Source organism: Lacerta agilis, chromosome 5, assembly GCF_009819535.1.
Source record: "Lacerta agilis isolate rLacAgi1 chromosome 5, rLacAgi1.pri, whole genome shotgun sequence".
In the NCBI taxonomy this organism is placed as follows: Eukaryota; Metazoa; Chordata; class Lepidosauria; order Squamata; family Lacertidae; genus Lacerta; species Lacerta agilis.
In genome coordinates this window covers 52,953,412-52,969,017 of record NC_046316.1, presented here as the reverse complement: position 1 = coordinate 52,969,017, position 15,606 = coordinate 52,953,412, and the positions used below count along the sequence as shown (strand labels likewise).

General features: G+C 44.3%; 1 protein-coding gene across 3 annotated transcripts in view; it reads left to right on the top strand.

Annotated features, from left to right (window-relative positions):
• TRIM8 (tripartite motif containing 8) overlaps window positions 1–15,322 on the top strand; it is a 72,711-nt gene extending 57,389 nt beyond the window's left edge. For all 3 annotated transcript variants that reach the window (XM_033149791.1, XM_033149790.1, XM_033149789.1), the window contains exons 3-7: window positions 5,081–5,176; window positions 6,015–6,248; window positions 9,040–9,071; window positions 10,094–10,209; window positions 13,925–15,322. In XM_033149791.1, coding sequence (XP_033005682.1) covers window positions 5,081–5,176; window positions 6,015–6,248; window positions 9,040–9,071; window positions 10,094–10,209; window positions 13,925–14,532 — 1,086 coding nt within the window. In that variant the 3' untranslated portion in view covers window positions 14,533–15,322. The remainder of the gene's footprint in view (window positions 1–5,080; window positions 5,177–6,014; window positions 6,249–9,039; window positions 9,072–10,093; window positions 10,210–13,924) is intronic.
• Window positions 15,323–15,606: the final 284 nt, after the last annotated feature.

The following is a 15,606-nucleotide window of genomic DNA, read 5'->3' as shown; positions in this document are numbered from 1 at the left end:
AGGAGGTGCTCTGTTGGTTAATCATTAGATTAACCATTAGATGAACTTTTTAAAAGAGCTTCCCCAACTGATTAGGCAGGTAGATTTAAAAAAAACAAAAAAAACAACAGCTAATTAATTTAAAGATTAGTACCCAAAAAGTCATATGTGGTGGGTGCCATCTTAGGAGAGGCATTTTCCCATCTTTCTCCCAGTGGAGGGAATGTTTCTTCCCTCCACTGTGCACATAGTAAGAGTTGCTTAAAAAGCAAGAAACTGTGTTCTTCTTTTGCAACTGTTGTTGTTTTCACTTATGGAATTTATGTAGAGTGGATTGATTTAAAACTCTTACAGTTAAGGAGTTAATCTTCTTCAGTCAGATGATGGCCATTAAAAATAAAATAAGAATCCTGTGCCCTGAAGAAATCAAGTAGATCTTATCACCCACCACCATGTTTTATAAAGCACCCCAAATTCTTCTGTGTGCTGTTCAATGAAAATGTTAAGAAGATGATTCTCTCTGCCTTTAGGCTCACACTCTGAATTTGGCCGATACAATGTGATGGCTAAAAGGGTGGGTAGATGGACAGAAGGGGAGGGAAGGAAACAAAATATATAGATGTTTATTTTGAAAAAAATAAATTCTTGATTGGTTCAGAGTCGCCTGAAGGCACATGATGCAGCTCCACCGCTGAAAGCTTGGGGAAGGCCTGGTTCTGCCTGGATACGAGCTCTCTTGGGAAGTACCTATGTGTAAGATGCTGTGACTTATGTGGAGGTGGAGTGGGCTGCAAGTTTAATAAATAGATTGCCTTTCCCCCCTGTTTTATGGGAGACAGAGCCTCCTACCTGCCTTATATATATTCTAATGCCCACATGTTTTCAGGATTCCAAGTTCTGTGTGTTCAGTGATCACAGCACATGGAACAAATCTGGCCTTGCTTTTACTGTACATGCTGTCTGTAGAACAGCTGTCAGGTGTGGTTGTTTTCTCATCAGTGGATAGGAGCTGATCCATACAGCCATGTTAATCAACGTTATCTCCTTGTATGATAGCCCATGTGGCACATAGGATAAAGTGTCAGATCTCTTTAATCTTGACCCTGCTTTCTCTTTGGAACTGGGAAGAGATTTTTCACAAGGCAGGCTGAATTGTACGGCGTGGCTTGCTTATTTAAGCCGCTTGGGATCTGTGCCACAAATCTTATTTATTACCTGTGATGTGCCTTGATCTTATTGTTGCCTAGTTAACCTAGTGAGTCATCATACTATGATTATGAGAGCCGCTGTGATGTAATGGATAGAACCAGGGAGACCTAGATTCAGATCCCTGCTCTGACAAGAATCTCCTTGAGTGGCCTTGGGCACATTGCTGTCTTTTAAGTCTGGCCTGCCCCACAGGGCAGTTGCAAGGATAAAATGTCCTTGGCTTTTTGGAAGAAGGGCAGGTGCAGATTTAACAAACATGTAAACTGCAATTATCCACATGATAGTTGATCAGCAATAGCCACAGCAATTGGATACAGCTTAATCATCATGTGGAATAATTGTTGATCTGTACCATAGCTGGACAATGTTATCTGGGACAAAGGTGTGCATTTTACTGTTAAGATTATACACCAAACACATTTGTTGATGCAGAAGGCAAAGACTCTGCAAGACTGGTTTATCTGGATCTTTTATTATCACAAAAAGCTCATTTGCCAGAAATGAGATCAACTTCCCCTGCTGAATGAAGTCAACCAGGAAGCTTTCTCATCTGAAAACGTGTTTGCCTAAAGTCCTTTCATATCTCTTATGTCTTCCAAACCAGTGAAGATCCATTATAAATAATGTCCTTCACTCTTAAGAAAGTACTGAAAATGGCAATGTCTGGATTAATTTCTGCCCCGTGCATTCATTGTGCCATTGTCAAAAGTGCCGTTTTATTCCTCCCGCCCCGGTCATTTCTCCAGATCTGATACCTGGGGTTGGATGAGGACCTGGAAAAGCCAACCTGGTGAATGCACTTAACTAAAAATTGGGCACAATATGGAAGTTGATACCTTCAGTTGATATTACACTAGAGTAGGCTTGCACAACTTGTGACCTACCAAGCATGTAGGTCATGTTTGTGTCTGTAGAAGAGATGTTGAGTACCTGGTAGGCTAAATGGGTCACAAGTTGTGGAGGCCTGCACTGGGGGATATAAGCATTCCAATATTATTGGTCTCTTTGGTTGCTGTACTATCAGTAGTATATATTCCTTCCACCACTTAGGTTGCTTCATAGTGTCCTTCCTTCCTTCCTTCCTTCCTTCCTTCCTTCCTTCCTTCCTTCCTTCCTTCCTTCCTTCCTTCCTTCCTTCCTTCCCTCCCTCCCTCCCTCCCTTTTGCCAGATCGATCTAAAATGTGTTACTTTCTTGGCATTTCCTAAATCGTACTTTGATAACCAGAGTCAAACTTTTCTGTTATTTACAATGTCTATCTTCTTCTTAGGTGAAACAAAATAAAAAAAAAAATCCTTCCAGTAGCACCTTAGAGACCAACTAAGTTTGTTATTGGTATGAGCTTTTGTGTGCATGTATCTGAAGAAGTATGCATGCACACGAAAGCTCATACCAATAACAAACTTAGTTGGTCTCTAAGGTGCTACTGGAAGGAATTTTTTAATTTTGTTTCGACTATGGCAGACCAACACGGCTACCTACCTGTAACTATCTTCTTAGGTGTGTCAGTAGTACATTTTTTTTTTAAAGTACTTTAATAAAAATGGCAGGCAACTATGGTTTATTGATATAAGAATTACAACAATAATAAAAAATCTCAAAAATTAAATACGAAGTAAAACTGAGGATAAAAGTTACATAAGCCTCAAACAGGACTGAGTCAAGCAAAATTGTCGTCATTTAATGAAAGCCGAACTCTTGTATATGTTGCAGTGTTGCCCATTGTGTTAATAATAACCTTGAAATAATTAGCTGTGAGAGCACGAGACTGGTTTTTAAAAAAATGTTTTAGATATGTGTTTGTTTTATTTTTAAGTGTATTGGCTTCTGTTCAACATAGTGCTAAGATTATGGTTTCCTCAGCGCAAAGGATTTTCCTTATACCACAATAATTTGTTTTCATCTCCTCCACCAATGCGTTCCACAATCTGTTTTGAGGGTTCTTCCAACCTTCCAGAGCAGACTCGGAGGACTGTGGGGGCACATGCAGTGAGAGGAAAGGAGGAACTTCCCATTGGATTAGTGGGAATTCTTGTAAGGGCTTCTGCCACTGCAACTATTTAGTTGATTAAGGCCCATTATTTTGCTAATTTGCTGCTGTTTGCTGAACAGAACCAGAAACCACTGGCATGAGAACATACCTAGTTAATTCTCTTGCTTAAGAGGCAGGTGAAGGGAATAAAAAAGGGACGGAAGCAAGGGCTTAGGAGATGGAGGGTACCTCTGTTGTTGATCTCCCACAACTGCCACCAGAAGGGTTTCTCTGCCTGTGGTATTGAGCCAGTTACCCTAGCTTCAATGGATCAGGGATGCTTTTTTAAGGGAACAGGCTAATGGTTAGAATATGCCTTCAGTCTGATCCAGCACAGTATCAAAAACCAAACGGGAAATCTCCCAAGTGAGGAGTGCAGGCCCTCCATCCTCTCCAAACTGACTACACCACTGGCCATTATTGTTTTCCCTGTGTTTATTTTTGTGGCTAACAAGAACATTGTTGCTCACAAGAAAACAAGTTTTCAACGGCTTGAGGGGACTTGTGGATCAAGAAGGGGTTGCTTTTAAGACTCATAGTTCTCCTCATGACGTTGTAGCTCTCTGGGTATGCTTTTGAAAGCTCATGTAGGGAACTAGCCAGAAAACGATTGACGCTGCATATTTATAACACAGGATGGTCCTGAAAAGGCAGCTTGTGTGTCCTCTAGAAACTTTATTCCTTTTTTCCCCCTTCTTCTTCTTGGAGCTTGGGGAGGGAGACTGCTTTCCTTGTCCTTGTAATGTCACAGTGGCAGTGTGTGGGCATCACGATGCACCACAGTTTATGCTTTAGCATGGACATGCAGGTGTCAGGAGCCAGAGTCAGATGTAGGCCAGTGATAAAAGAACACGATGTTGGCGATGTTAACTCTTAGCGAAGAAACCAAAACAGCACAGGCTTAGTGATCCCAGCAACTCTTCCCAGTAGGTCTTGACACCCAATGAGGCAGTTGCAAGGACTGATGTTTTGCACCTTCATGCAGCTGCCTAAGTCACCTCCTCTCAAAGGTTTTTTCCAAGCAGTCGGGGGCAGTGTCTGCACGTAACAATCTCTCCTCTGCTCTTTTCATTTCTGTGTGTGTTCTGAGAGACTGGGGGTGGCGGTTAGCTGCAGCAGGAAGGGGAGACTCCCCAGATTCTTCAGCAGCCGGCCTCATCTCTGTCTCCTGGCCCCCCTCCTCTCCAGCCTCTGAATCAGGACTGCTCTCTGCCCCAGGCTCTTCCTGCTCACTAAACCCTGTTGCCTTCAGACGCCTCCTTCCTTCCTTCTGCTCTCTTTCTCCCCTTTGACCACTCATAGTCATCCCACCGCCAGTCCTCTGGCTCTGAGCCTTCTTCCCCTGGGGGCTCCCTTGGGGGTTTCCCAGCTGGTGCCTCCCACCACTCCTCTGCCTCCAGCCAGTCCATGATAGTGAATGACTCTTGTTTCACTGTTTCAGGAGAAACAAACAACAAAGCCAGACTTCACACTCCGTTCAAAGTGGCTTATTTTGCTACAAGCAAGTCATGATGGCTCCCCTTTCATAGTTTGTCTGAGGGTTTCCTGGCACGGACATTAACGTAAAACCTGGGCACCATTGTTTGTTGCTCCCACTTGCGCAAGGAGAGGAACAAAGCAGTAGTGATAGTCAGTGGGTTTCTGTGAAGAGTGAGAGCTAAGAGTTCTAGAAGACATTTGTGACTTGCAGCTCTCACTGTAGGTGTGAGATGCAAACTCCCATTTGATACTTTACAGCAAACGTGGTAATGCGTAAGTCATTTTTAAATTATCCTGCTTCCAGGAAATTTGTAAACCAGTTCTGGAACACACTTTTTCTGACTCTTGATTGTCTTTCCTCTGTCCCTTTCTTTTCTTGCAGAAGATGCTAGTGAAGCAGCAGGACCGCCTGGAGGAACGCGAACAAGACATTGAGGAGCAGCTCTACAAGTTGGAGTCTGACAAGCGGCTGGTTGAAGTAACTTGGGTTTCTCTCTTCTTCCCTGCCCTCCCCGGTGCTAGATGCAAGAAGGATGCTGGGCTGCAATTACCCACCAGCCAAGGAGATACTTTGATAGAGGAACTGGGAAGGGAGAAAGTTTCAGCCAGCATAGCAGTAATGGAATCCTAGGTTATAAGACCTTATTCCACCAGAATGACCATATAAAGGGCCCGCGTGCTGTAGGTCCTAAGCAAACCCGGTAGCCAAAGTTTAAAGGACACAAGGGTGTGAAGTCTTTGGTAGAGAGAGCAAAAATGGCCGACTCTGCAAGCATCTCTCCATGCAGCTGTAAATCTTAAAACCTTGCTTTGTCGAGCAGGGACGGACCTCTCGAGGTTTGATTCCCATCATCCTATCCCTCCTGGTGCCTTACTTATTAACCTCACTTTCTTCTTCTGTGATAAGGAACAAAGACCATGAGTCCTCACTCACAGCCTCCTTCAAGTTATTATATAGGCTACCCCATTCTCTTCCTGGTTGCCTGGTATTCCCTCTGCAATGGCTACTAGTTTAGCTTCCTCGAAACTGGATAGCCACTCTATCCTGTTCCTTTATTGAACAACTCTGTATTCTTGTGGCTCCCTCCTAGTCTGATCAAAGCAAAGTCAGTAACCTATGCTTTTTTGTTCTTCAAAAAAAAAAAAAATTGAGAGCCTGGGTAGGTGCCCTAGGCATAGCTACTGCATAAAGGAACACCAGTAATTTAGTTTCAGAGTGCATCCTCCCCACCCAGCCTCAGTCACAAAAGATACAGCAAGTAGGTATGAAGAGAGGTTAACAAGAGGAATTTTTCTTCCCCCTTCTATTTCACCAGGAGAAGGTGAACCAGCTGAAGGACGAGGTGCGCCTACAGTATGAGAAGATGCACCAGATCCTTGAGGAGGATCTGCGCAAGACGATGGAGATCCTAGACAAGGCCCAGGCAAAATTCTGCAACGAGAATGCTGCCCAGGTGCTGCACCTCAGCGAGCGGATGCAGGAGGCCAAGAAGCTGCTCAGCTCCGTTCAGGTCATGTATGACAAGACCGAGGACATCAACTTCATGAAGGTGAAGTGGGGGTTGTTTGGGGAAGGGGAGTGTCTGGTGGAGCACTTGGCAGCAGGAATAAGGGAAGGAGTTGGAGCTTATGTGGCAACCCCAACCCCCAAAATGGCCGGTTTAAGCTGCCATATGCCTCAACTTGACACAGCTTCACTTTCATCCACAAAAATGGAAGCTTCTGCTTTTCCCTCCTACCTTCCATGAATTAATTAACTGTTTGGCACAACTTGGGAGTCCCACTCATTCCCTACACTGGGCTACTTAACCTGCCTAAAGAGCATCATGAATGTTGTTTCTTGTGTGGCTAAATTGAGCCCGTAAGGATGACCCAAGCTTCAGAGGGAAGAGCTCAAACCAGGGTAGTTTCATCTTCCAAAAGGTCTCAGAGATGCGGAGTACAGTCATACCTGTGCGAATGTCCAGCCCCTCGACCGTCCATTTCGGCGGACATCCATGGCAAGCGCTAAATCGCGCTATGCGCAAAACCGCTCCACGCGCAGACCAATGTTCTGTCGAGCATCTTCTTTCGTCGAGTGTCCGGGGCTCCGGAACGGATCCCGGACACCCGACGAGGTACCACTGTAATGCTTATTTGTCAGGGTTACTTCTTGTTTTCTACTTGTGTGTAGATACTCAAGAACATGCAAAATGTGTGTGCCTTGTGACATTTTAAATTGTCATACGTAAATTGTGGAAGAACTGATTGGAAAAGGATTGGGCACTTCTTTCTTTCTGTGTTACTGAGAGCAGAGGGTGTTGGACGTATAGCAGGGAGACTCAAGTTCAAATCCCCCCCCCCCCTGGCCTTGAGCCGTTCACCATCTCTGAGTCTGAAGCCCACTTCACAGAGTTGTTCTGAAGAGAAGATAGGAAAACTCAGTGTAGGCTACCCTGAGCTCTTTGGAGGAAGTGGTGGCCAGTAGCACATTATCAGAAATGTGGAGCTGGCGGAGATCTCAGGGCATAGCCCTGAATGCATATTATGTAGCATTCAGGCTGATGCTAAGGCAGCCTGGCCAGGCAGTGCCTGGAGCCCTAAGCCTAATCTACCTCACAGGAATGTTATTTAGAATAAGGAGCATCTGGCAACCCAAAGTTAAGGATTAAACTAGGAAGGTGTGCTAGGAAGGCTCAGGGAGGGGGTTGTGTGTGTGTGTGTGTGTGTGTGTGTGTGTGTGTGTGTGTATAGTTACTACTTTGGAGTAAAGTTCCACCAGGGAAAAGCTAAACGTTTCTTAGGTTCAGGAAGATGGATTTTGCAATTTTAGGTGCTGCTTTGAATAACATGTCATACTAAGAGATTTCCCTTGCAGCTGGTGGGGCACCAACATGTCCCCAACAGGTTTCCCTTTCTGGATTCCTAATCTGAATCTTGTCATGTCATGCAGCAGGCTAATGAATACAAGGGGCATCTCAACTTGTGCTCTGGTGTAAGATATTGCTGAGCAACCCCCTCTCGGGTTAATCTCCCCATCACATAGACCAGATGGCCCACTCCTCATTTTAGAAAGACGATATGCCCTTGACCCCTTGAACAGTACTGTCTGTCAAAAAGAGGCTTTCCAAGTAAATCTCAGCAGCTGATTGGCAGGGTATTTACACCCTACTGGAGTATATCCCTTTAGCTGAGCTGATCCACCAATGTTGGCCTAATTGTGCTTCAATAAATATCCAGAACCTGGAGTGGTAGCCTGTAGCAAATGGAATTTTTTATTTTTATTTTTTGGCCAGGGTGCAATATAGCTATATAAAATGGCCTTTGGGCTGGAGGACAGAGTTTTTTGTTGGCATTGTTCTGACAGTAGGGAGATGACATGAGGCTAGGGTGGTGGAGGAAAATGAAAGCAATACCCTCTGTAATCTTGTGCTTCAGAGTTAGTGGTTTGTTTTGGACTGTAGCTAAAGTGACAAGTTAAAGTCTAGAACCAAGATGCTGATTTAACGATGTTGTGGGGGGTGGGGAGAGCTGAAGTTCCAATGATGATGATGATGATGATGATGATGATGTAGTTTCTGCCTGGCACACCTGGTTGCTTTAGAAAGCATACTCACAAGACTAATGAAAACGGCCCTTCTAGTTCCACCTTTGTTATCCTGGAGGACTGGAGCCAAGCCATAAATTACTCAGAAGAATTCCTCAAAGTGGCAGCATTTATTTTGCTTTTGTTAAGGTGTTGTGCACTGCTAAGGACTGAGCTTGAAATCTGGTGGCAGATGCTTCCATTCAACAAAGGGATGCAAAGGTGTTGTTTGAGTCTCAAATAATAGACTTTTGGTATAGTAACAGCAGCTTAGCATTATGTAGTACTTCAAAGTGGATTACATATATTATCATTACAACATTTTTACAACAGCCCTGTAAAGCAGCTCAGCTTTATCTACCGTTATTTCATTATAAGGAGCTGCATAATTCCGAGGCTAGTGACCTACATGGCTCAGTACTGCAGCCCTGGCCGGCATTGGACTCCAGGGCCTTGGCTTTGTCAGCCTTAGCCTTGTTACCCAAGATCCTTCTGCTGCAGATGCAGGGGCTGAATCTGGGATCTCTACCTGTGTGCTTTGCTCTGAGCTGTGGCCTCTCTCAGATAGCGCTGCTGTATCTGGGAAGTACAGTGTGTGGCTGTTTGTTTGGGTGGGTGGGTAAGAGGAAGGAATGTCCTTCCTTCATATGAAATCAGTAAGGGTGCAGGGGAGACGACAGAGAAATCTACAGAAATGGGAAAAGGTGCTGCTGCTGTGCCACAAGAGGTCTGCATGACTTACAGCTTCTGATTCCATTTTCTCTATTGCCTCCTAGAATACCAAGTCGGTGAAAATCTTGATGGACAGGTAAGAAATCAATTTCCTGGCAGTCTGGGTTTGGGTGAAGGAGGGTGCACGTCTATGATACAGCTAAGCTATAGGATCTTCTTTAGGGAGAGCTATAGGTATCAAAAGGAGTGTTTTGTAGACATCTTAAGCTACTGTTCCTCCCACGGCATTTGGGAAACCTTGCGATAGAGTTCCATCAGACTGTGGTCTACTTCATTCAGGTGGTCCCCAGCATGTCTAAAAAAACAACAGGTAAAGGTTGTGGTACGCAGGTGGTCTGTGGACAAATGCCAGCTCCCTCGCCCTGAAGCGAAGTGAGTGCCACACCCCATAGTCACCTTTGACTAGACTTAACTGTCCTTTACCTTTTACCTTAAAAATAACAATTAAAAATCACACAGCGTCTAGCTTTACAATTGCTGCAACAGACAGAAAACTCATCAAGTGGGGGAGGAGTTTGGGAACTGCTGCTTTATCGGGGCATTACAGTCTTGCTAGAAGTGGGGATGAGGTGCTGCTGCTGAATTTTCTAGTGCTTATATCTTAAGGAGGATGTTGGCCAGAGCTCAGCACAGTGCTGAGAAAACAAGAAGAAAAGAAGCCTTTTTTACTGTGAAAGAATTAGGATGCACGATCTGTTCAGCTTTCCTGAAAGAAGGCTGAGAGAGAAATGGATTAGAATGCCTAGCCACTTCCACAGGGAGAAAATACTTGCAGTAAGGGGGGGGGGGGACTCTAATAGCATTGGGTTCTGCTCTGTAGCTCCACCCACAATGCAAAATAAAAATAAAATAAAACTCTGTTAGTGAAACTAGGTAATTTTGATCAGTATTGATGACAGGAAAATGTTGAAAGAGAATATGGTAGTGGTGAATGGAATCAAAGCGAGTAATGTGGCACGACACAAAGTCAAGGAAAGAACCAGTTGGCCCAACTCAGAAGGGAATTACAATCTGCTTTCCAGCATATGGTAGAAGGAGGAAAGTCAGTACAGTACTTCAGTCTGTAATGTAGTATTATGCCCCCCCTTTTTTTTAAAGGACCCAGAACTGCACAGGAGGCAGCCTGCCCCCTCCCAAGATTGGCCACCTCAATTCCAAGCTCTTCCTGAATGAGATTGCCAAGAAGGAAAAACAGTTGCGGAAGCTTCTGGAAGGTGAGTGATGCCTCTCTTGACCCTTCCATCTCCTAGGCACACCTGAACCCAGGAGGGAATGCTCTAATCCGTCCTTGTTTATGATACACAGCCTTGATGTTGCTGGTCAGAGTGGTGCTTTGAACTAGAAATCCAAATATCATTGAAAGGGCGAGGGTGGGAAAGGTAGGGAGCGGATGTTCCATGCAATGGTTTTCTCAGGGGCCAAGTTTATTTTTGCTGTATGTTATTGTTTAAGATCAGTCTCTTGGATTTGATTATTACTTGTCACCAGCAAGCTACCCTGAGATTAAGGCAAATTCTAAAAACCCAGAAAATTCTGCAGTCACATGTAATTACTTCTATATTCTGTATATAAAAGTGAAGTAGGAAGTAGCAGTGCTGGAATAAATCAGACTGTCTTGAGCCTCCCCAGCCTCTAGGCGCATGGCTTTCAAAGCAGGGGAGAGTGATCCTAAAAAGGTATGGGCAGTTTGTTAAGGGTAGTTCTTCTCATTCCTGCAGTGCGGTTGATCCCAGAGTAATCTTGGGGCAATTTATGGTCTCTGAATAGGAAGGAAGGTTTTTCTTTATCTTTGTCTTGTTTTTGGTACCTGCCTTTCAAATCAGGAATAGTTGAATGTTACACTTGGAAATACCTGGATGGTGTGTTTTCATCATGATGTCCAGGTTTGCAACCTTTAACTCTGATATTTCAGGCTAGACGCCCCTTCTTCTCTTCCTCCTGCCCCAATAGACAGTGTTGCCTCTGACTTCTCATTGTCCCTTGCAGCCCCGCTCTACTTGGAAGTACTGTCCACTAAATCTTTGGGAAGGACTTACTTCCAATTAACAAATTGTATAGGGTCTGCAACTTTTTAGTCCGATTCTTAAGCTTATTTGCTTGCGCCATTTCAGGGGCTCACTCGTACGTAACACAGCATAAGTTTTCAGCCATCGCCTTCCTCTTTTGGTCTCTGTATTTCTTTCTGTGTGTCCAAATACAATCCCAGTGCCTGTCAGGAAAGCTCTTATTACTCTCTGTAAGAAACCTTAAATGTACATGCTGTTTTCAGAGTGACCGTGACTCAGCAAAGATAGTACTCCTGTCAACCCCCTCTTAAAAACACTTTCACTTTTGGGTTGCAGTAACAAAAACATCACAGGCTCAACACATGGGAGGGGAAAACATTGCTCTATAAGTTGGCTGTAGTTTGGCTTCAGCTGGAGTGCTTTTCCATTTTCGAAAGGGATTGTGTGTGTGTGTGTGTGTGTGTGTGTGTGACTGACCGTGGGTTAAGCATGCAAAAAAAAAAAAAGATAACACAGCTGAGCTTGACACAAAGAAGGCTTTGGATATGGTACTAGATTTGACACTCAAAATAGTGGCTGTTGTGAAGAAGAAGGTGAATGGGCTGTATGCCAGGATCGTAATGCTCAGAGGTGGGGAACCTCAGGCTCTGGGGGCTAGATGTGGCCCTCCAGACCTTTCTAATGGCACTTGGGATTCTGCCCCCCACCCATAGCCTTCACTGCCCTGGCTCCACATTTCCTTTTAGTGTTTCTGCTTAGGTAGAGTATATACTTGAAGTGCAAAAATGCCTCTTGCTGGCCCAGAGGGAGAGAGGTGTGGCTGGGCATATAAAGTGTTTTATTTGTAGAGAAAGCTCTGGCTTTTGTGCGACTGTAATGTAGACAGTCACACCCATTGCTCTGCCCACTTTTGCCTTTGGTGCCGCCTACCCCTGGCATGCCGTGCCCCTCCCCACTAAAAGAGTGCCCAAGGAGGAATGCAGCAGCAGCCCTCTGGCTATACACAGTTCCATGGAGGTAATTCCCACTGAGTTCAAAGGGACTTACTTCTGAGTAGGCATGTATAGGATTGCAGTGTGAGGCTAGGATAAGAAGCAGGGGCTTCAAATTGCAGCCTTCCAAATCTAGGATAAATATTGAAAAGGGGAGAGGGTAAGAACCCTCCTGAATTCTAAAAGCAGTTTGGCAGTAAATCTATTTCCCTTCAGCAGAGAGAGCTTCCTTCCCTGGGAATTTTGAAGAATAAGCTGAATGGAAATCTGTCTAAGGTGGTTTAAATCTAGGGATACCAGAGAATTGGGAGTCAGCTCCCTGATTCTCTGAGTCTGCAAAGAGAATAGGCTATGCTGAAAATGTCTTGTATTCCAAGTTGATGATCAAGAAACCTTTGAGAAGCTACTAAATACGAGCATTGATTTGCAACTTGTTTTGCCAAAGGGTGAAAAAGTGCAGGGCAAGCACAAGGCTGGATAGCAGAACAACCAAGAACAGGGTGGAAAGATTGCTAATTATTGCAGGAGGTTCAAAGAGAGAGAGAAAAGAATGACTATTGTGGAACAAGAAGTTACAATGGTTTAATGAAGCTTTCCCCAACCCAAAGCACCCCAGATGTTTGGGAGTGCAGTGCCATTAGCCTTAGACAGCACAGCAGCTGTAATCAAAAATATCTTGAGGACACAAGGTTGAGGAGAGATCGCTTGATGGGTCAAAAAGGGAATGATCTTCCAGGCAGAGGGAGCAAGCAACATCTCAGAAAGGTATGAATATGAGATTGGGAAAATTAAATGGCAGAGCTCATAGAACTCTAGTTGGCTCTAGAGGTATCTTGGTGTTTTCTTGCCTGACATCACCACCAGAGTACCTTAAAATCCTGGTTTGGATTTTCAGCCATATGTGGACTTGAAAAAATTGAATTGCACATTAAGCTTCACCTGCCAAAGAAACTGCAGTGAGAATCCAGCTCAGCTTCTGTCTTCTCCAGGTGTTGTAGTTCTCTCCACCCCATTATCCCTTGGTTTCTTAGCCCCTGGACTCTGCTAAATTACTCCACTAATAATACACAGCACCCCAAGTCTGGACTTGCCTAGCAAGCAGGGTGTGAGGTAATTCTTGGCTGGCACAGGACACTTAATGCAACCAGACGTTCACCTTGTACCTCCTGTGGCTGGAATAGGCCAGGGGGTGGGGAAATTAAGGAAATGGTTAAAGAGTTGTGGCTATAAAGCCCCCCAAAGCCCCTGTAGGTCCCCAAAAGCCAGGTTCTGCATCAAAAACACCTCCAACTCAATTATGCAAATACAGGAAGCAATGCATATTAGCACCATCTTCAGATTTTTGGCACTAGACAGTGGATATGCCATTTTGTGAAACTTGTATTTTCTGTTCATTTGTTTAGTGTAAGAACTGAAGGCTGGCAGGCAGTTCTGAGTTCTAAAACAGGAAGGGCCTAGGATGTTGCCTTTTTCTGTAGTGTTTGGCACTATGCAGGTCTTCTCTGCCAGATTATAGAGGACATTATGTGGTCACAGATTTGCTGGTTCCACATGCCTCCGCAGGATCATTCTCTTACATTTAGTACTTGGTGAGTTTATCCTAAAACAAAACCCCTTAACTTACTTCCATGTCGGGTTTGTTTACACAGTGGAAGAACTAAGAGAACAGTGAGCAAAATGCCAGGAAAATCTGTAAATGATTGGAGACTCTTTCCCCCCAGCTTGTGTTTTTGTGCTTTTTAATATGTGGTTCTGAGGTCAGACCTTACTTTGACATTCTCTGCCGAGGCCTATATTGCTGCATGAAAAACTGGGCGATTGGATCTCTGCCCGGGGGGGGGGGTTGCTTCTAGTTCGCTCACTGAACGTGGAAAAGAGGGCTGCATTCTTGCTCAAGGTTGACAGCACTTTGTCTTCTCTGTTTCCTTCAGGTCCCTTCAGCACCTCGGTGCCGTTCCTGCAGAGCATCCCTATGTACCCTTGCAGCGTCAGTAACTCAGGAGCCGAGAAGCGCAAGCACTCCACAGCTTTCCCGGAAGCCAGCTTCTTGGAGCCCTCCTCGGGACCCGTGGCCAGCCAGTATGTGAGCCAGGGGGCTTCGGCTGGTGAAGGCCAGTCTGCACAACCCATGGTGCCTTGTAGCTCCACCCAGCACATAGTAGGACTTCCCAGTGGCCCCCAACCAGTTCACTCCGGCTCGATGTTCAACCCTTCTCACTACCCCAACAGCACATCATCTCAGCAGTCTGTGCTGTCTCAGTATGGTGGGCGCAAAATCCTTGTCTGCTCAGTGGACAACTGTTACTGTTCCTCAGTATCCAATCACAGCGGGCATCAACCGTACCCACGGTCAGGCCACTTTCCATGGACAGTGTCGTCGCAGGAATATTCCCACCCCCTCCCACCTGCTCCCTCCGTACCTCAGTCGCTTCCGGGATTGGCAGTGAGAGAATGGATTGATGCATCTCAGCAACACGGACGCCAGGATTTCTATAGAGTTTATGGTCAGCCTTCCACCAAACACTATGTCACCAGTTAACCATCTGGTTTGGATAGAATCTTTACTGATTTTTGAAAGTTTTTTTTTTTAATCTAGCTTTTGTTGTTGTTTTTAAATCAAACCCATTTCCATTATTCCCTACCACTTGCCAGAATCTGAGAGGGGCATTGCTGTCATCTCTGTCTTTAATTTAATTTTTTTTTAAATCTTCCTTTGTATCAGGATGGGCGGGAGGGTGGGGGAAGCTGTGGAAAAAAAATTAACAAGGATATCAATCAAGCATCCATTTCTGGATCATGTGACATTGCTACTTTCCGGTTTGGAAAACTTTTAAAGGGACAGATGATCCTTTTCTATTTCAAAGTCTCTGGGCTCTTTTGGTTTTGCTTTTTAAAATTCTTTTTCGCCTCCCATTTTTTTAAGAGGAGAAAATTTCTATCATTGATTCATTAAGAAATGACATTTGTAGATTTTTTTTTAAAGGCTGATTTTTTTGTGTTAAAAGACCACGTATCGTGCATATTGGCATTTTTTTTCCTTCTTCTTTCAGAGATTTGTAAATACACAATGGCAGGAAATGAAATGCACAAAAAAGGGAAAAGAAACTTTTAAAAAAAGAAATAAAAAAAAATCTGTTTTAGTTTCCAGGAGGGAAGTGTGTGTCAAGATGCACACATTCCTTCCTGTGTTTCGTTGATGCAACTTCCTCTAACAAGCACTTTGTATTAAAAAAAAGTGGACTTCCTGTTATAAGGTGCAGGTATTTATTCTGTAACCAATTTTAGAACACACACAAAAAATATTCAAATAAATGTGATCACTTAGTGCACATGCTTTGTTCTGCTTTGCCTCCGTGGGCACTATTTCAACCAACGCCTTGCCTGGGAACAGGAAAACGTTACTCAAACAGAAAACTGACAGCATTTAAAAATAGTTCGCAGTCTGGTTTATGTGCTCCCTTTGGAATAATCTTGATTAGAAATGCAAGTACCAGGTAACTGTTGAAGAAGGCTAGTCAAATATGCTGTGCAGTACCCTGCACCTTCTGGAGTAAATCAGGAATATAGTTTGGATATAATCATTGAATTGAACATGAATTGGTGTAGTGCTGCA